At 46.5% G+C, this 19,614-nt stretch overlaps 6 protein-coding genes across 7 annotated transcripts; 4 read left to right on the forward strand and 2 right to left on the reverse strand.

The window, feature by feature from the left end:
* Positions 1-1,191: 1,191 nt before the first annotated feature.
* Positions 1,192-7,613, reverse strand: LOC122623536. Its single transcript, XM_043802743.1, has 3 exons — positions 7,452-7,613; positions 1,717-1,834; positions 1,192-1,653 (listed from the first exon to the last, which is right to left on the reverse strand). The coding sequence occupies exons 1-3, from the start codon at positions 7,491-7,493 to the stop codon at positions 1,430-1,432; spliced, it is 384 nt and encodes a 127-aa protein (XP_043658678.1). The 5' UTR covers positions 7,494-7,613; the 3' UTR covers positions 1,192-1,429.
* A 353-nt stretch (positions 7,614-7,966) lies between these two features.
* On the reverse strand, positions 7,967-10,180 carry LOC122624044 (U3 small nucleolar RNA-associated protein 6 homolog). Its single transcript, XM_043803472.1, has 4 exons — positions 9,991-10,180; positions 9,630-9,933; positions 8,386-9,570; positions 7,967-8,318 (listed from the first exon to the last, which is right to left on the reverse strand). The coding sequence occupies exons 1-4, from the start codon at positions 10,080-10,082 to the stop codon at positions 8,091-8,093; spliced, it is 1,809 nt and encodes a 602-aa protein (XP_043659407.1). The 5' UTR covers positions 10,083-10,180; the 3' UTR covers positions 7,967-8,090.
* Positions 10,181-10,394: 214 nt separating this feature from the next.
* On the forward strand, positions 10,395-11,815 carry LOC122623909 (chromobox protein homolog 3). The gene has a single exon (XM_043803286.1). It carries the CDS (start codon positions 10,503-10,505, stop codon positions 11,223-11,225), a length of 723 nt encoding a protein of 240 aa, XP_043659221.1. The 5' UTR covers positions 10,395-10,502; the 3' UTR covers positions 11,226-11,815.
* A 213-nt stretch (positions 11,816-12,028) lies between these two features.
* On the forward strand, positions 12,029-14,819 carry LOC122623831 (anaphase-promoting complex subunit 4). 2 transcript variants are annotated; one of them, XM_043803178.1, is made up of 6 exons: positions 12,029-12,236; positions 12,313-12,555; positions 12,617-13,016; positions 13,071-13,247; positions 13,309-13,471; positions 13,538-14,819. In XM_043803178.1, the coding sequence occupies exons 1-6, from the start codon at positions 12,125-12,127 to the stop codon at positions 14,768-14,770; spliced, it is 2,328 nt and encodes a 775-aa protein (XP_043659113.1). In that variant the 5' UTR covers positions 12,029-12,124; the 3' UTR covers positions 14,771-14,819. The 2 variants fall into 2 exon arrangements, with proteins under 2 accessions (XP_043659113.1, XP_043659114.1); XM_043803179.1 differs by having other exon boundaries at positions 13,071-13,241.
* Positions 14,820-14,993: 174 nt separating this feature from the next.
* On the forward strand, positions 14,994-15,892 carry LOC122624421 (pre-rRNA-processing protein esf2-like). Its single transcript, XM_043803953.1, has 2 exons — positions 14,994-15,375; positions 15,445-15,892. Exons 1-2 carry the CDS (start codon positions 15,057-15,059, stop codon positions 15,828-15,830), a joined length of 705 nt encoding a protein of 234 aa, XP_043659888.1. The 5' UTR covers positions 14,994-15,056; the 3' UTR covers positions 15,831-15,892.
* Positions 15,893-16,027: 135 nt separating this feature from the next.
* Positions 16,028-19,502, forward strand: LOC122623393 (T-complex protein 1 subunit beta). The gene is made up of 4 exons (XM_043802533.1): positions 16,028-16,181; positions 17,143-17,832; positions 18,076-18,703; positions 18,787-19,502. Exons 1-4 carry the CDS (start codon positions 16,179-16,181, stop codon positions 19,071-19,073), a joined length of 1,608 nt encoding a protein of 535 aa, XP_043658468.1. The 5' UTR covers positions 16,028-16,178; the 3' UTR covers positions 19,074-19,502.
* The last annotated feature ends 112 nt before the right edge of the window (positions 19,503-19,614 follow it).

Here is a 19,614-nt window from a genome sequence, read left to right on the forward strand (position 1 = left end):
CGCAGCAGGTTACATTCCCAGCAAACAAAAATAAAAAAAACCCCCTCTTGTAAACTTAGCACAAATTATTAGTTAAAAAAAAAAGGTAAAAGGTAAGTAACATAAAAACAAAAAAAAGGGGGAGAGAAAAAACATACAAAGTATAAACAAAAGTAAATATATAAATCACAAGGCGGTTTCAAGTCTTTGGCGGTTTGTATGTATGTGCATCTGTATCTTTGTATCTTTGTATCTCAGCGGCTCCGTATCTCTGCTTTGCATTTTTTTGCAGGCCCGTCTTAAAAGCGATCTATCTCGACTTTATTCTTCCTCGACTCTTCCGCTAAAACGGGCACCTCCTGCCGCCTGCACACATATATTTTTTCACAGAGTTGTCATGCGGATGAGAAGAAATAATTAGAAATTATATAAATTGCTTAATTATAATAGGCTTGTGGCACGACAACAACACAGCAGCAGAACGAAGGAAAGTTAGCCTCAGGCCAAAGCGACGAATAGGGCAATACTCTGCAATAAGTACAACATATACGCAGCACTTCCAATTAATATTTGCTAAGTGTAACAAGTTCTAGAAAGAATATCGACGTTGAAAGGCTGTTGTCTAAATATTGTCTGGCTGACAGAAACTATTACAAGTATTTCAAAACTAGGCGCAAGTATAAAAAATAAACAAAATATATTAAAAACATGCATGCGACATAAATATAGCAAGCTTTCTAGGCGAAAGGTTAAATACTTCAGTTTGAAACTCATGAGCTTCCTATTTCAAAAGTTCTTATCTAGTTAATAGAAAACTATCTCCTGGCTTTTAGGAGTTGAAACCATGGCTAGCAATGGAATGCAAAAGGAGTTGCGAAGGCGTTGACCACGTTTTTGGGAAGGCTCGTAGTTGGAACTTGAATTAGAATGCGAATCGGAATCGGAATCGCTGTCAAAATCCATTGGATTTTGCAACAGTTTGCTGGCACGTGACGTCAGGGCCGCGAGTTTTTCAGTTTTTCAGTTTTTCGTTTTCCCAGAAACTTAGCCCTCTGGCAATTATGGCTCATTATCCCGGGAGCGGAGTGGCAATGATGGCGGGGATAGCGGGTACTTGGGAGGGGGGGGGGGGGGGCAATTATGGTGATGTAAGGCATGGGCAGATGTTGTGAGTTTAGCATATTATAACCACAGATAGCTGGAATGTACGTATATGTTGTGTATGTGTATATATTTAATGGATTCCTGTAAATAATCTGCGTGCGCATATCTGAGATTAGCTTAAGACACGTATAAATACATATATAAAACTGTTGTATACACAGCAAAAAAAAATTATACGTTAACATTCACAATAGATTCTTCTTTCATTATGTTTAACAACACGAGTTATTCGATTTGCAAAAAAAAATGTACATATACGGAGTACATATAGGACGGAACGGAATCTTTACGTCCGGCAGATGCAGAGGGTGTCCAGAAGGAAGACGGCCGAATTGATGATCATCAGGGAACCGGTTCCGACGGCCTGGCGCTTCCTGTCCGATGGTACAAATAGCGTACCACTTTGCCACTCATCGATCACCAGAGCTCCGGAGGCCACGAACAGCAGGCAGCCGATCAGCGAGAACAGGGCGTTCAGGCGCTTCTCCACCAGCGAGTTGACCACATGGCCTGCAAAGGAATCGGGATGCTTGTAAGGACACTGCCGCACATCCAAAGTTAGATGCCACTCACCAACCAACAGGACGCCGCAGATGACCGTGTAGCCACCAATGGTGCCCGCCACAAGCACCGGATGGCTGGACAAGTTGCCAACCGTCTCGTACAGCACAATACAGGCGATGGCGATGGCCTGGAGGATGCAAAAAAGATGAAACAAAAAAGATAACGATATTAGCCGGGTTTTTCTTAATGGGCATCTACTCTGGATAAACTTAGAAGCTACATATTTCAACGATACATTTATTGTATTCGACACATGCTTGAGAAGCCTCCGCAAATGAAACCCTGGAAGCATGTGAAGTTTCAGTTTTATTAGTTCAAACACTTAAGATTAAGAAGCCAACACAACGAAGATGTCGCCCACGAAAATGGCCCCATTGGCGAGACTCAAAATGCCGGAGGCCAGCACCACCTCCCGCTCCGCCTGCGACTTGCAGTATTCCAGCCACTGGGCCAGGATAATGGTGCCCGTGGCCCCGAAAAGGATGAAGCCACCGAGCGAGAAGAGAATGTCGAGTTGCTTGTCCACCGCAGCGCCGACCACATGACCTGAAAACATATCCACCTCTTAGACAGCAGCTCGATTGGCCAGATCCGGGGATTTACCTGTGGCTATCACAAAGCAGGTGATTAGGTAACCGATCAAAGTGCCATGGACCAGCAGCGCTTGCCGGATGAAAGTCAGGTCCGCAATGCCCTCGATCAAGGTAATGCTCGCCACGATGAAGACCTGCGAGTTAAGGACTCGATGCTCAAATGGATGCTTGGGACGGACAAGTTCACAGACGGACCAACTCACGGACAAACTCACGGACAAACTCACAGACAAACTCACGGACAAACTCACGGACAAACTCACGGACAGATAGAACGGACACACAGACAAATTAGGAGGAGGCCAATAGAGTGTTTGACATAGGAAGTAAAGATCTTTAAGGGAGTTTAAAGTATATATAACTTTAAAGCGCTAATCTACTGCAGTTCATAAAGTATGTGGTATGTAGTTATACATTGTATGTAGTTATAACATACAAACTTTCACCTCATATTTATAGGTAGTTAGCCAACACTTTTCAATTCTGGCTCTAGCCCATCAAACAAAATTAATCCCTTTTGGGCTAACACCAAAAGCTGTCTAAAAAGGCGGCCTGATAATTTTCAGCACGTCGTGTGCTTAATGGCTTCAATTTCTGACCATATGCTTGGGTTTTTTGTTGTGTCTGTCTGTCTAAAAAAAAAAGCGGATGTTCCGCCGCAGAAGTCCAGCAATTTTTGCATCAAATACGACAGCACAAAATAACTTGAAATTCAGTTATGATTAAGCCCAAAAATCTATAGAAGTCGAAATACAAAATGATTTTAAACAGAAATATCTAAGCTGAATAGAAAAAATTGTAAGCCTAATTCTAAAATGTTTGCTATGCTGCGATTCGAGGCAACAAACACTTTCCCCAGCGAAGTCGTAAATTAATTGCACAATTTATTGAGCTTGCCACATTTTGAGCCACCAGAAGCCACTCACTTCACATTTATCGCCATGCAGAACGAAAAGAAAAGTCGCGGAATTAGAATTCGAACCCACCTACCCATTTACTTATCAAATATGAAAATTATTCCGATATTGCCAGGCGACAAAGTGGCAGCGACAGATATGGGGTTTTATGGCGATAAATTGACGGGCCATCGAGGGCCAATACAGTAGGACAGTGGGACAGTGGGCCATCGCTAAGTGTGACACACCCGTGGGCAATCAATCAATTAGGCGGGCAGCGCGCTAATTGGGTTAAGAAGGATGCAGGGCGAGTCCTGTGGACATTGTAATGCAGTAGGGCCAGTAATGGGTCGTTGGGTCATTAGGGTTCCTGGATGGGAAAGCTAAAGCAAACAAATGGCACATCCACATCCCTAATCGTATCCACATCGTTCCCCCCTCAAATATAATTTGTTTATGGAACTGCGGATAACAAACATATGTATGTATATATATATTTCGGTGGGGGCGCGCTTCCTGTGCCAATAATTACCGATGGTTGGTGTCATTTGCCATTTATTTCCAACGCAATATTTATCTATAACTATATTTAGTTATGGTGTTTGTGTGCGGCTTCTTTGTTGCTTAATTGTCACGCCCAAAAACCGGAGATGGGGCAGTAAACCCGAAAACGACATTAACACCCAAATAATGGCGAAATTCGATGAGCTGAATCGCATTAACGACGCATTTATTTGGGGAGTGGCATATTTCATACAGCATTAGCATTGGGAAAATGCTGCTCCAACTATTGACACGTAATTGATTAATAGACTGTTCTACGTTATTTTGGCAATTCATAAAGCCAAATCTTACACTGGAAGCCCTGCTGATGTATTAGTGGTTATTTGATTGAAACTGACGAAAAAGTCTTAGAAATATTATAGAGAAACATATTATATACAATTTTACACCTTTAACTTTATACTCACATATCTATTTCAACGTTAGATACATTTTGCCACAGCATTAAGTGATTCTACGAATCCTTCCATGGCTTATATGTAGTTGTTAGAATGGAAATATAAATTAATCGTTTTCCGCGAATTATCTCAACTATGAAATGTGCTTCCGTATGACTAAGACTTGTTTACGTCTGAACGCCTGGTATTATTTACAATTATATTAGCACCAAGTTTTATTTCGTTATATTCGCTGCAAATGGCGTTGGAAAAACCCCGAGAGCCACGCCCCCAAAAAACGGACCCTAAAAATAGTCGCACTTTGACAGAAACGAGGCACAGAAAGGCATTCGAATGCGAAGCTATGGCAAAGCCGTAGATCAATTTTATTTTCAATTGATATTGTTAGTATGGCTCATTCATTATATGCCCACCTGACATGCCATTGACTTCTGGTGGTGGTGGGGGAGGGGAGTGGAAACGCACAAATCAATTAAATACATTTTCGAGTAAACGGTGGATAGGAGGAACAATAAAATAAACAGAAAGTGCGCCTCTCTGGTTTGCAGCTAAAGCATTTATTAGCCCGTAAAAATATTTACGACCAAGTTGCCGGAGAAATCCGCAAAACAATGGGTTGCTCACTCTTATCTCTCGGCCATTCCACTTGCACTCACAGCCCGGAGACAAATATTTGAGCAGTACGTACTATTTGACCAATGAAGTTCACTCTTAGTAAGAATTAAAAAAAGAAAAGAAGTACCTAATAATATAATGGCGCAGAAAATCGCATTTCTTAGCCAGATAATCAAGGAACAGCTAGAGCCCAATTAACCATTCCGCGGCCATTTCATTGTTTACTCAATGCAACAGTCGGCCTTTCGGCGATGGCGCACATGGCGTATGCGTAATGCGTGCCAGATTTCCCAGCGTTTTTGGCCATGTGCACGATGATGTCATCGTGGTAGCTGCTGTATCTGCCTGCACCGCGAGAAACTAGCGCCTCCTCGGAGCGGATGTTATATGAGTTTGATAAACAAGTATATATCAATCGGAAACTGAATTCTTGCTTGCTCATTGGTCTTGAAAGTTAAAGAGTCACAAGTTTAAAGTAACTAGCTCGTTTTAGAATTTCACTAGCTGACAGTTAATTACATTCCCACAAGACTTAATTGTGATGGTTTTTGTTTTGTTTAAGAAAATGTTAGGATTTCTTTGTGAAGTTTTTGCTTGTAGTTTAGGCAATCCTAACTTTATTTATTCAAATTCAGGAGCGTATTCGAATTGCTTTCGGTGTAGTGACTGTGACTGGCGAGTGCATTGGCAAACGTGATTGCACGCCTGCCCGTGAGGAGGGTGTGGTCCGCCCAGATCGGAAGGGTCGTTCGGAGCGGACATGATCCGCGTTATAAAGCAGATATATAGTAGTACAGAGTGGATATCGAGTGCCCGGCAAGTGGGTCGCATTGCAGTGATGTAATCAGCGGCATAGCTGGCAGTTGACTCACTTGCCGGGATCCGAGCTCCAAGATCACTCAATAACTCGCACATTGCCCAATGCCGATCACGTACCAAATACTATATGCCCAAAACAACCAGCCACTGGAGAGCAAGTGCTGAAAACGAGGCGGTTCCTTGGCGATAAGTGAATTCATATAAACAACAAAAGGGAAAGAAGTGTGTCAGACTTGAAGTTGAGGAAATTACAATCTTTATTATTATTCATAAGGGAGAAAGCAATTCCACTCATTTACAAAATAGCCATTAAAAACACCTATTTCTGAGATGGATTCTTAAGATTATGATAATGATAATGATGATTGTGGAGTACGCAAACCCGAGTTAACCCAGATGTCTCAGCAAAGCAAACATGTAAATATTTACGAGTAAACAATCTTGCATTTGCAATCATCTGGTTTCAATAACAAATAATGAGTCGCAGATCATTCTGCAAAATATATATTCCGTTTTCACTATCGAATGTTCTCTACATTTCCGACATGTATGAAATATATATTTAATCACAAAATATAAAAGGAGAAGCAGCCCGTGGGTAAATAAGATAAGTTCTGTCTCTTTGGGCGCGTTCAATTGATTAAGGCAGCAAGTCAGTCCCTTGGAATACAATTAATTATGATAAATTGCCTTATATCTTTGCTGTGAAGCTCTCCAAATTGATACCAAACACCAGGTAGTCCAAGCTGCGGATCTGTTTTGCCCCACATATATATATATATGCATATACAATTGTATATATTAGTCATTCCAGCTCTATCTACCGAGTTGCTCTCTTTGAGCTCGCAGAATCGCACAAATGATGTCATATGCGGTGGAACCAAAAATAAAACCTGGATTAAATGCGCTTTATTAAGGCACAAATGCGCTAAATGGACAACTGCCACACATATATCCCTTAAAAATAAAGTTACTTGAACAATTTGCTAGCCAATTACCCATGGTGAAAAAACGGACTTGACAATGCGAAATTCTATTGAAAAGAATGATCTAAGTTTAGTTTTTGTTCGCCTTTGTGGCCAGTAATATGCCGCTGGGAACCCCGAAAATAAATTAAATTTCGGAGGCGGCGAGTTCATGACATCATTGAGCCAAGAGCACGCATTAATCCCAGACCTACGCACCCAAAAAAAACATGAAACAACAGTGAAAAAAATAACAGAAACAGTGAAGTCATAGTGCTTTGTTGTGGTCCAAAAAAAACCGGTTGTTCTTCATCCACCAGACCGGGCACAAAACAACAAACAACCAGAACACAGCCAGAACTCTAGAGACGCCACAGGAAATGGATCGAAATCGGGGATGGAGAAAAGCAGACGCTCACAAAAAGTAAAGACACACATTTGCAACTCCAATCCGCAGCTGCCACAAACTCAATTTGACTTTAATAACCATATTCATGGCAGTTGGCTAAAAAATATCTGTAATCTGTAGCCCTATATATTGTTAACAAATCAAAAATGGAGTGCAACATTTGCTAGTTAATATTTAAATGCCTTGGGATTATGAGTAATAGATAAGAACTCTTTTAAAATAAATATAATATATACAACAAATATTTCAATTACGCTTAACTATCATTACTTTTATGGCAAAGCAATTTAAGTCGTATGTAATAAAATGATAATACAAAATTACTTTTTACACAACATCTACTTTAAATAGCTGTTGCAGCTTTAAAGCGCTTAAATGGGCAATTTTATTGTTTAAATTAATCAATTTCAACTAACCGAAACTGTGTTGTTTAGAAATTAGGCGTCCTCCAGCTTTTGAGGAGTAGTTTAAATGCAATTACTCACCAGCTCGATGATTTTCAGCAACAGGCGATTGTTGAACTCCATGGCGCTCCGTTGAGATTTCGCTTTCGTTGGCTTTTAGGGGATCGGACTGGATCAGGTCGGCAGATGCGCTGGATTTGCTGGTGCGTGTTGATTCCACGGCGTACGCAAGTGAACTGGCCAACTGCGGTGCCGCCACTCGCTTTCAAAGCTCCAGTGGCGTCGACGTCGACGTAGGCAGCGCGAAGGCAGCGGCGTCAGCCAGCCAAAGTTAATGCCCATGTTTACCTTCGGAAAACGCAATTAGCTCGGATTTATGAGCACATCCGTCGACAGCAGAGGGTAAAAGGATATTTTCTAAGAGCCTTACTCATAATTTGACCATTTTAAAGGACATTAGCGATAAGATCGCTAGAAATCGCACTTTACATAATATTATGCATCTCTACACGTTTCAGCAATGTCCCAAGTGTACGAATATTGCGTTTTATACATTTAAGCTGGTACTTTCCGAAGGAAAAATCTGATTTTATAAATTATCTTATAAGCTGTATATTCACAAGTCCTTATTTTAGAATCGAATTACTATGGACAGTCCGAAAGTTCGACTTAGGAATTAAGTAAAAAAACAGAAAGTAAACTAGCAAATCTTGATGTCAACTATATGGAGGCGCCCACATAGGCCAGTGCCCGCTCCGCCTCAAACGCGGCGACATACTGGGGTTCCAGGGTGGTGAGGGCCCGCTGGGTGAGCAGGGAGATGTTCTTCGCTTCGCCGTGATCCCGCTCGAAGGCGAGGTACTCCACCCAAACGCGCGGCTCCGTCTTGCCGAAGTAGCAGGCCATGAAGTCGTAGCACATGCGCCAGTATTTGTGGCTGGCCGGGTCCTGCAAGAGATAAAGTATGTTAGTTGCATTTTTCAAAATGTATTCCAAATGAGGCAGCAAAACTTACGCGAACGGCCGCACTGGACTCTAGCTGAACCATTTGGCGGTGCAGCGCCAGCGACATGGGCGGTAGGATGGCCAGCTTGGCGTATTCCTTGCGTGCTGCCTCTACGGACCGCTCCTGCCACAGATAGCGCAGATAATCGGAACGCAGCTCGCCAAACTCCGGCCACGCAACCCTGCAGGCGAGGCCGTAGATCTCCTCCAGTCGGCGTGCGCCCAAGCTGTCCTGCCGAGTGCGATAATACAGAATGACACTGCGCCACAGCGGCAACGCCTCACTGCCCATTGTCTTGTGGATCTTGTTGAACAGCTCATAGATCAATGGCTCACTGTCGCTTTGGATGTGCGTGGCCAGAAGGAGCTCGTGCATCTCCACCGACGAATCGTTCTTCAGGGCTTCTGTGAGAATGGTGACCGCTGCCTCTCTTCCACTCGGAGCAGTGCAGAGCATCTTCCTCAGTGTGGCGTAGTGTTTCACGCCCATCAACTGGGACCGATGGCCCGCTTGTAGAGCATCCGCTAGGCACTGTTGCTTAAGAATCCGCTCTGCCTTTCCATCGCTGTTAAGGGCCAGCATGGCATCCAGATACATATTCCACATTTCTGTCGTTTGCAGCTCCTCCACCGCCGATTTGTATACAGTCACACAGAGTTGGATGCGTCGCTTGAGAGAGCGTGCATTTACGGAGCGGGATTTCTTGCTGGCCGGCTCCTCGTCACTGGTATCCAAGTCCTCCTCCTCCAAGTCGCCCAGATGGAAGCCGCGCAGCTCCCGCTGGGCAAGCAGATCCCACAGGCCCGGCTCCCGTGGGAACTTCTCCTGCATATCATCGATTATCATGCGCTGCAGCTTGCCCGTCAGCTCCTGATGATCTTCACAGCTTTCTAGCAGCTTTACGAAATAGTCCAATTGGGTAATATTGACCATGCTGTTGCGGTAGACCGCCTCCACGCGTTCCAGTTTAATGTCCTGCTCCGAGAGCGTATTCTCGGCTAGATTACGTTCGTTGTTGGCCAGGGCAGCCTCTTTCAGCATTATGTCAAAGAAGCACTTGTTAAGTGCCTCGGAATCGGAATGTCTCTGCAAGCCGCGCAGCAGAATATCCTTGACTCGGTCGATGTTGAGCCTATTAAACTCGTACATCCATAAGGCGGCGTCCACCCAAAGATCCGCCGAGTCGCCATGGTACTACATATAAAACAATGGATAAGTAATCTATGAAAGTGAGCAGACCGGCAAATACTAACCAGCAGCATCTTCTCGTAAATGCCCGCCACCTCAACGGGATTTGACTTCTTGCTGAACTTGATCCAGTTGCTCCACAGCCGCCTGTCGTGGTTGAACTTGGTCAGGGCCTCTCTGTACAAACGCATGATCCGCGTGGCTATGGAGGCCTTCAGACCGGTGAGCTTCACGTGCATCTTCTTCTCCTTGTCCACGATGGTCATGTGCATGTGCTTCTCGTACAGGATGAAGTCCAGGTAGTCGGTGATGCTCTGGTGGCTCTTGTTGATCTTCAGGAACAGGCGTTCCCGCCTAATAACGATTTCTCTGCAAGAATAGGGATTAAATGAGAGCACAGACTCCAAACTCGGGTGGATATCTTACCTGACCTGATCCGCCGTGAATACGCTGTAGTTCTTCATCTGCTCGTACTCCGGCAGCAGGCGCTCCTGCATCTCAGCTATGAACTCGGCCATATTCGCTTAGTTGTTTCCTTAATCGTATTTAGTAATATTGTTTATTTCTTTAAAAACTAGCGCACGTGCAGCGCAACGGCCTGTTATCGATTGTTTAATTCCTGGAGAGTTATCGCTTTTAGAGATGGTGCAAATTGCCGTTAAAAAATATGACATGACAAATAGAACAAACGGTCAAAATATATTGATACAATTTCAATAAAAGAGCGTAAAATTAGAAATTATTTTTTAAATTTCCGCTTTTTATTGGAAAATGGCTAACCTGAACGATGGCGATAGTTGCCGATAGTTGGCACGAACGTGGAGTTGCCCATCTTGATTTCTTCTTCTTCCGTCTCTATAATCGCACGTATAAATAAGTTTTGGACGCCAAGAAAATAACAAAATACGCACTTGGAATAACAAAATAAACGCAAAACAATGGCCGAATTCTCAGTGGAACGCGTCGAGGACAAGCGAACGGTGAACGGGCGCACGGAATACTACTTGAAATGGAAGGGCTATCCGCGCAGCGAGAACACCTGGGAGCCGGTGGAGAATCTCGACTGTCCGGACCTGATAGCCAACTTCGAGGAGTCGCTGAAGAACAACAAAAAGGAGACCAAGAAGCGCCTGTCCACCTCCTCCACACCCGACTCCATTCGCAGCAAGCGCAAGAGCTTCCTGGAGGACGATACCGAGGAGCAGAAGAAGCTGATCGGCTTCGAGCGCGGTCTGGAGCCATCAAAGATACTGGGCGCCACCGACTCATCCGGCCACCTGATGTTCCTGATGAAGTGGAAGGGCAGCGATCACGCTGACCTGGTGCCCGCCAAGCTGGCCAACATTCGCTGTCCCCAGGTGGTCATACAGTTCTATGAGGAGCGCCTCACCTGGCACACGGGCAGCGGCAACGGCAATGGGAATAGCAATTCCGGCAACTTAGGATCCTCCGGCGGCCTGGGCTCCGTCGGCGGCAGTGGGGCCGGCGATGATACCGCTCCCGGCAGCGTGGGCACCACCGGTGGCGGCAGCAACGCAGATGGCGGTGACGAGGAGGATCCCGAACCGGCCAGCCCCGTTGGCAGCATTAATCAGGACGACAGCGCCAAGCCGGACGAGAGCAGCGAGCTGGACAATGGACAGCCGGATGCAGATGACTAGTTGAGTGGCAGACACAGATGACTGTTCCGGATTACCCGCTTATGTGGATACATACACACCGGCTTTATACGATATGCATACTTCGTAGCGTAGCCCTTAAGATACAAAGAAAAATGGATAAGCTGAAGTTCTGGCGGGAGTCCGCGGTAGTATATACTTAATCTATAAGTTGAACTGTACAATTTTTTTAAACATTTACCATTACTTTTGAACCCCATAAAAGTTGTATAAGCACATAACACGCATTTAACCGTATGTGTTAGAAAGGACTTATGAAGAGCGTACCGAAGGACCAACCTTCTATTCAAAACATCATTTAATTTCTTGACCACTGTAAAGTCAAAATAATCTTAAATTTAAATTGAAAATTTTTTTCCGCGGAAATCAAGAGACGCCAATTGTGCTGTCCAACTGGCGCCTTTGTGGCCAGCTTTTTTTTTTAACCCAGGCAGTTATTAAGTTCCTTATAATCCTTTACTTTGCATATCATTATGTGTTACCTTGTGCAGCCATTAAACTAAAGCATTTAAAACTACAAATGTAGATTGTTAAGACACAAACATTTTTATGAATAAAACGGAATTGTGCAAGCGGATGATTTGCCAAGGTGCACATAAGTACAATGAAACAGAAGTTTTAATCTCAAACTATGCATTCTTTCTCGCTGTCAAAGATGTTTTTATACAAATATTTTAGACATGCAAACATTTTGAAAATTGCTGATTGGGAAAACCTATTTTGAATAGCTATTATTTCCGGTCATCTCTGATCGATAACCGGATTAATCGATAGGCTTTCGACAGGCGCCGGCAAAGTGTAAACTAAAATATTAAACTCCAAGTGTATTGAGGTATTTGATGTAAAGTAAAGACGCCGCGAGCAAGTCCTAGCGTGGAAAGATGACGCAAACAAGCTCCATGAAGCTTCTGGGCGCCCGCAACATGTCCTGCATTGTGGAGCGCATGGAGTGGAACAACAAGATGGATCTGATTGCCTACGGAACGGAGAAGGGTGAGCATCTGCCTCCGGAATCGCCAAGAAACGAAATAAACTGCCAGTGGGCTTATCCTCCTTCTCCTGTGGCTAGGTGAGGTGGTCATCCAGCGGCTGAACTGGCAGAAGATTGTCACCTTTCCCACGCCTGGCGAGGATGTGCGGGTGCGTTCGCTCAGCTGGCAAATGGACGAGACACTACTGGCCGTTGGCTACAGCAACGGCAAGGTGGCGCTCCTGGACGCCGAGAGCGAGACGATCATCTCGGGCCTCATTTACGAGGACGACATCAAGAAGGTGTACTTCAGCAAGGCCATAAACTCGCAGGAGAGCCTAGGTAAACGAGCCCTGCATATGTCGCAATGTGGATTTCATTGTATTCTAAACACCCATTCCAGGAACCTACACATGCAGTGCCAAGGATAAACACCGCCGGTTCCTGCCCAAGCTGCAGCCACTGACCAATATTGATCCCTGCCTTAAATCACTGGACCAAAAGTCCTTTCCAAAGGGATCGCCCTGCTTTCTGGTGGTGATAATGCGCAGCGGCAAGGTGCACCTACTGCTGCTGGGAGCCCTGCAGGCCGGAAGCATTGATCTCACCCAGCACATTCTGCATCCGGAGCAGTTCGATGTGTACGATGTGCGGCTGAACGGCGACTTTAATGCCATTTATGCTCTTTTGCGGGACGGGCAGGAACTGAAGATGCTGCACTTTCACAACCAGGTGCTGCAGGAGTGCATGGCACCCATGCTGGAGCTGGCAACGCATTGCGCCCACATACTGGAAACGAAGAAGTAATGCAATTATTCGCCAATAAGTTATTTTACTAACCATAGTTTGGCGCACAGCTATATTAATGACACGCAACAATGTTTGACGGAGGCCTGGGAGACCGTGCAGCTGGAGATGGACAACAAGCTAACCAAGTACGCCAACTCCCAGCCCTACGGACTGATCTCTGCCCATTTTCTGGAGCTGCATGTCTTTGGATTCGCTACCTTCGAGGTAGAGGAGTTTTTGTTCGAGTGAGTTGCTTATTTATTAGTCGAACATCATGCTCATCATATCGATATGTACGCATTGCAGGACTCTTTCGGAGAAGGGCTTCAAGAAGATTGCCAACTCGGTGGACCTCAGTCTCAGCAATCTGCAGGGCCTAGTGTTCAAGCAGCTGAACGGATCCGCCGTAAACATGTTCTATTTCCTCAACACAATCGCGGGATTCGGACGCATGTCGCACTTTTTTGAAGTAAGTTGGAGGTTGTGGTTTAGCTGGTTTTCCATTAATTGCAACTACTGTTCCCATCCCTTCCAGTCCCTGATCTCTCCGGATGTGGCCAACGAAGCGATGCGAGCCTGTGGAGCATTCGTACTCAAAGTACACGAGCTGCAGCGAACAATCGACACTTTGGTGTACGACATGAAGCTCTTTCACGCGTGGATGATATTCACGATACTCCGGCTGTCGCATCAAGAGATTCCCGATGACCTGGTGCTTACCGAGGAGGAGAACATTGCCATGGCCGACTTCCTCTGCTCCATGGAACCAGAATTGGACGATCGCAGCGATGATGAGGACGAACTGGATCCGCATTTCGAAACGCCGCCGCCTGCTCGCAGCAAATTTAATCTGGAGCGAGTGGGCCAGTATCTGGACAATGCCTACCTGACACAGCCCTATCCCAAGGATCCCAGCCAGCTGTGGGAGGAGATGGTAGCCGAGAACGAATGCCTAAGCCACTGCAAACTGTTTGTGCCCCACGACATGAACCTGTCGCTTGTGCAGCAGCGCGACAAGATGTTCAATGCCATCGATGCGGTGTTCCACAAGCCAACGGAGAGCATAAGCGGGAGCTTCAAGCTGTCCTCGACGGTGATATGCAACGACCTGCCGCCCATGGAGCCCGGCGAGGACCTCAAGGATAGGGAGTTCGTGACCTGCAGCTACTACGTTAACGAAGCGGCCAGGAGTGACATGTTGGCCTGCACCATTAGCTGGCAGGAGGCCATGATTCTCGAGTTTAGTCGAGCGGGCGATGGCTGGGTGCGATGCACCAGGATAAAACTGGAGCCAGGACTTTTCACAACATCCGTGAACGAAGATTTCTGTTACCTACGCTTCGTCGACCTGCAGTTCTACAATGAATCCTCGCTATCGATACTCGCTCAGTCCACAAATGCGGGACCTGGCATGCGACCGCATAGCTTCTTTGTACAATTCTCACTGAGCGCGGCGCGGAATCAGAGCACACAGCACCAAATGGGGCCGCTGGTCAAGCTGAAGGAGACCACAGTGACGCACAGCATCCATGACATTGTCGATGGCGCCGCCTTCAAGGGATTGGACGGACTGTGCGACATGTTGGCCGTCTCGGGCAGCAGGAAGGTGGCCACCGTTCTCTCCGATCGCAAGCGCAAGATGACCATTTTCGAGATGGAGATCGAGGAGGAGGAGGACGATACGGAGATGTCACAGGCCTCGTTTCTGGACATCAGCAAGGAGTCCGTGATAGCTGGCGTCGCCGATTCGGAGAAACCAGAAGCGTAGTATTGAATCTTCAAAATGTAAATTAAATGGATTGTTGAGAGATAACTTAAGATATATCCCATATTTTCTTATTTTACATTCTCATTGGGAATGGTGGTCGAACTGCATTATTCTATTCTCTACATGAGAACAAAATGCTTGGAGAACCGACATACTTTCTCTGATTAAAGGGTACCCAAACATCGATAGCCATCCGATAAGAACATAGAATAACATCGCCCGCCAACTGCCATCCCTAATAGCGTGCACTACAAAATTTATTTAGTCCACGAGAACGCAAAATACAATGCAGAAAATGAAAAAGAAAACAAAGCCAAAACAGAAACCCACTCCCATGGATGTGGAAGAGAGTGAACCAGAGGAGGCGCGCTCGGATGAGCCGCAACCAGAGGAAGATGAACCAAATCCCTCGGATGACGACGATGAAATGGACCTGGCCAACTTCAAAGCCACCTCCAGTTCCGCTGCTCCCGCAAAGAAACGCAAGAAAGGCATCATCTACATATCCAATATACCCAAGCACATGAATGTGACACGCCTGCGGGAAATCCTAGGCGAGTTCGGAACCATTGGAAGGGTTTATCTGCAGCCGGAGAAGCTGTCAAGTGAGTGGAACAAGTGGCATCCAGGGCCCACTGACTACTCAGTATGTACATTAATCTGAATCCTTCTAGGTGCCAAGGCGAAGAAGAACAAACGGAAACGTTATAACATCCACTTCACCGAGGGCTGGGTGGAATTCGAGTCGAAACGGGTGGCCAAACAGATCGTTCCCCTGCTGAACAACAAGCAGATCTCCACGCGCAAAAAGTCGCAGTTCTACGACTCGCTGTGGAGCATGAAGTACCTGCCGCGCTTCAAGTGGGTCCATCTAACCGAGCGAATGAACTACGAGCAGGCGGTGCACAAGCAGCGACTCCACACGGAGGTGTCGCAGGCCCGCAAGGAGACCACCTTCTTCCAGAACAATCTCGACAAGAGCGAGTTCATTAAGAAGCAGGCTAAGAAGGCCAAGAAAGCGGAGAAGGCTCTGGCTGCCAAGGGCGAAAGCGAGGCCTGAGCTCGCGCTAGACTGCTGCATCCTATGTTTACCTGATTGCAAATATACTTAAATTAAGTACATCAAAGTGTTTTCCCTCAAATTTTTGCTTTCTTTGGAAGCTTCGAAATTAGCGCTCAAAATATCGATAGCTACAGACATATCGATAGTTAGTGCTCGGCAATACTACTTTTGGTATTTAAATTAGTGCACGCGTTAGCACCTTTTCGTTGTCGGTATTTCCACCCGATAGCCGAGTGTCATCGATAACAACCATCGACTGTCTCCACCATTTTCTTTGTCGCTTTGTTGCGCCCGTGTGGTATTCGAAAATTCTGTGATCAAAAACCGACTAATTACGCAGAGAAAATGGTAAATTTAAAACAAACAAATGAGTTATTCGTGTGGTTTACGGTGCGGGCGAGTGGCGTTGCGTGAATTCGGGCAGTTTTCATTGATAATTCCGGCCAATTCGGCGTTTTCATTTGCCGGGTGTGTGTGAACGAAGCGCAAGCCATTTTGACAGGCGGCTTGCACGTGAGCCATGGACTCCGATTTCGCTTCCACTTCGAGAACTTTCTGCTTCTCACCACGGGATCTCGGCGAACGTGCGCTGTCGCCAGATTTCTAGCCGCGATCGGGCCGGGCAGCAGACGGAGAACCTTCCAGATGCATTCCACGCCGTTTTTGCTGCCGATGAATCATGAATCACTCGGTGCCGCTCTCTCGCCCTCCACTTTTTGGGGGTTAGGTCGAGGCGATATGCCTGCACGGAGAGAAAAACCATAACAATCTGACATAGAATATATATATATTCTGTGTATTTTCGCACCACAAACGCATCTGGTTTGCAGTGACTTCAAATTTGGCCGTGCAAGCAGGCAATCCTCGCCAGAAACTGCAGCATATTGGTGCGCCGTCTGCAACTGTCAAGATAGCATTCTTGATCTCTCCATGAAAATATCATAATGGTGTTTTCAAATGTCATCTTGGCATCGCCATATCCCTTTTTTTTATTCAAATGCAAAAGAGTTAATTGTTAAAAAATATTTTATTTAGCAAAAGAAGCAAACGAACTGATTTTATTCAGCAAAAGAAGCTAACGAACTCATGTCACTGAATTCTTTACATTTTGGGTGACTAAGTGTGATTAATTCGCTATTAAAAGTAGAAAAGTCATGGCTTTTTTGAAAATTCTTTTTCGTAATTAACTCGAATCCCAAGTAGAACATTCTATTCCTGTCACAAAGTGCAATTCATAAACTTGGTGCTTATTGGAGCGGAGCTAGCAATTGAAATGATTCTCACTAATTGATCGTGTGGCGTCTTGCAGGAGATGTCCTTGAATCCCGTGCGCGTGCTCAAGAATGAGGCGCAGGAGGAGAAGGCCGAGATGGCCCGTCTGTCCTCGTTCATTGGCGCGATCGCCATTGGTGATCTGGTGAAGAGCACCCTGGGTCCCAAGGGTATGGACAAGATCCTGGTGGCCACCGGACGCAATGCCGGCCAGGTCGAGGTGACCAACGATGGTGCCACCATTCTGCGTGCCGTCGGTGTGGACAATCCGGCCGCCAAGATTCTGGTCGATATGTCGCGTGTGCAGGACGAGGAGGTGGGCGATGGCACCACCTCGGTCACCGTTTTGGCCTCGGAACTGCTCCGTGAGGCGGAGAAGCTAGTCGAACAGAAGCTGCACCCACAGATCATCGTCTCTGGCTGGCGTCAGGCCACCCAGGTGGCTCTGGAGGCGCTCACCGCCGCCGCCCAGGACAACTCGGCCAGCGACGAGAAGTTCCGCAACGACCTGCTGAACATTGCCCGCACCACGCTCTCCTCGAAGATCCTGCACCAGCACAAGGACTTCTTCGCCAATCTGGCGGTGGACGCTGTGCTGCGTCTGAAGGGCTCCGGTGAGCTCAGGTCCATACAGATCATCAAGAAGTCGGGCGGCACTCTGGGAGACTCCTTCCTGGACGAGGGCTTCCTGCTGGACAAGAAGCCCGGCGTGCACCAGCCACAGCGTGTAAGTGATTTGCTAGTTTCCTCGTGCTACTCAGTTATGGATTCGTCGTTTACCCCTGCTGTCTATTAACGCGTCAAAATGACTGTGAGCTATGTGGATTTGACTTCATATCACAGCCATTTTGACGAGTTTGCTGGGCAGCCTCATCATCGTGACAAGTCGGCCGTCCAAGTGCATTTCAATGACCAACTAACAGAACATAAGCTCATCCATGAACCACCTGGCTGCTCTTCTCCACCGCAGATTGAGAATGCCAAAATCCTGATTGCCAACACGCCCATGGACACCGATAAGATTAAGGTGTTCGGCAGCAGCATCAAGGTCGATTCGCTGGCCAAGATCGCCGACCTCGAGATGGCCGAGAAGGAGAAGATGAAGGAAAAGGTGGACAAGATCCTGAAGCACAAGTGCAACGTCTTCATCAACCGCCAATTGATCTACAACTACCCGGAGCAGCTGTTCGCCGATGCCCAGGTGATGTCCATCGAGCATGCCGATTTCGATGGCATCGAGCGTCTGGCCTACTGCACCGGCGGCGAGATTGTCTCCACCTTTGAGAATCCCTCGCTGGTGAAGCTGGGCGAGTGCGATGTCATCGAACAGGTGATGATCGGCGAGGATACGCTGCTGCGTTTCAGCGGCGTGAAGCTGGGCGAGGCCTGCACCATCGTGATCCGCGGTGCTACCCAACAGATTCTGGACGAGGCTGATCGCTCCCTGCACGACGCCCTCTGCGTGCTGGCGGCCACCGTCAAGGAGTCGCGCATCATCTTCGGTGGCGGCTGCTCCGAGGCTCTGATGGCCACCGCCGTGCTGAAGAAGGCGGCCGAGACACCCGGCAAGGAGGCCATCGCCATCGAGGCCTTTGCCCGTAAGTTTCTTAAATCCATATCCATATCCGTATCATATGCATGCAGTCTTTCTAATGAATGCCTTTTGTAATTCGTATTGCAGGTGCTCTGCTGTCCCTGCCCACGGCCATTGCCGATAATGCTGGCTACGATTCAGCTCAGCTGATCTCGGAGCTGCGCGCCGGCCACGCCCAGGGCAAGCAGACTCTGGGTCTGGACATGGAGCTGGGCAAGGTGGCCGATGTCCGCGACCTGGGCATCACCGAGTCGTTCGCCGTGAAGCGCCAGGTCCTGATGTCCGCCTCCGAGGCTGCCGAGATGATCCTGCGCGTGGACAACATCATCCGCTGCGCTCCACGCCGACGCGTTCCCGACAGGGGCTACTGCTAGGCGCTTAAGTATTCTTGTTCTAGGATCCTATTTTTTTTAATTATGAACTCTCGTTTAACATCATCGCTAATCTTACACGTTTTGTTTACACTAATAAACCCCACACAACACATTAGCATTTATATTACACACACCCACTCTCAAAATCGCACACTTTCTCGCTAAATTTGTCCCTTTCGTGTAATCCTTCTACTTAATTGTGAAACAAATCGATATGTTGCAAGCCGAGCTTTTGATTCGAGGACGAGTGGATGCGTGCGATCAAACCAAAACATTTCAAAAATGTCTAAAACTCCATCAAACTACAAACAACTAAACGAACTTGTAAATGAATACAATTGTTGTAAACATTTGATGTGCGCAAATTGAAGACCATTAAACAGAAAAAAAAGGAATAAATGATATATATTTATGCTTAACAAAACTAAACCAAATGCGTTCTTATTTCCATAATTGGGCTTTTATTTTCTATTTTGTGGCCAAAATTCCTCTTTGTCAGGTATTTGAAATCGGAAAACCACGCAGATTGCTGCAAAGAATG

This window comes from Drosophila teissieri, chromosome X, assembly GCF_016746235.2.
Source record: "Drosophila teissieri strain GT53w chromosome X, Prin_Dtei_1.1, whole genome shotgun sequence".
Lineage (NCBI taxonomy): Eukaryota > Metazoa > Arthropoda > Insecta > Diptera > Drosophilidae > Drosophila > Drosophila teissieri.

Coding starts and splice junctions, on each gene's coding strand:
- LOC122623536 (XM_043802743.1), bottom strand. CDS start 7,493: ATGGAGTTCAACAATCGCCTGTTGCTGAAAATCATCGAGCTG. Junction 1,835..7,451: donor TGCTGAAAATCATCGAGCTG/GTGAGTAATTGC, acceptor TGCATCCTCCAG/GCCATCGCCATCGCCTGTAT. Junction 1,654..1,716: donor CTGCGGCGTCCTGTTGGTTG/GTGAGTGGCATC, acceptor ATTCCTTTGCAG/GCCATGTGGTCAACTCGCTG.
- LOC122624044 (XM_043803472.1), bottom strand. CDS start 10,082: ATGGCCGAGTTCATAGCTGAGATGCAGGAGCGCCTGCTGCCGGAGTAC. Junction 9,934..9,990: donor TTCACGGCGGATCAGGTCAG/GTAAGATATCCA, acceptor CTATTCTTGCAG/AGAAATCGTTATTAGGCGGG. Junction 8,319..8,385: donor AGTCCAGTGCGGCCGTTCGC/GTAAGTTTTGCT, acceptor TATCTCTTGCAG/GACCCGGCCAGCCACAAATA.
- LOC122623909 (XM_043803286.1), top strand. CDS start 10,503: ATGGCCGAATTCTCAGTGGAACGCGTCGAGGACAAGCGAACGGTGAAC.
- LOC122623831 (XM_043803178.1), top strand. CDS start 12,125: ATGACGCAAACAAGCTCCATGAAGCTTCTGGGCGCCCGCAACATGTCC. Junction 12,556..12,616: donor AAACTCGCAGGAGAGCCTAG/GTAAACGAGCCC, acceptor CACCCATTCCAG/GAACCTACACATGCAGTGCC. Junction 13,017..13,070: donor CACATACTGGAAACGAAGAA/GTAATGCAATTA, acceptor TTTGGCGCACAG/CTATATTAATGACACGCAAC.
- LOC122624421 (XM_043803953.1), top strand. CDS start 15,057: ATGCAGAAAATGAAAAAGAAAACAAAGCCAAAACAGAAACCCACTCCC. Junction 15,376..15,444: donor GCAGCCGGAGAAGCTGTCAA/GTGAGTGGAACA, acceptor GAATCCTTCTAG/GTGCCAAGGCGAAGAAGAAC.
- LOC122623393 (XM_043802533.1), top strand. Junction 17,833..18,075: donor GCGTGCACCAGCCACAGCGT/GTAAGTGATTTG, acceptor TCTCCACCGCAG/ATTGAGAATGCCAAAATCCT. Junction 18,704..18,786: donor CGCCATCGAGGCCTTTGCCC/GTAAGTTTCTTA, acceptor TTCGTATTGCAG/GTGCTCTGCTGTCCCTGCCC.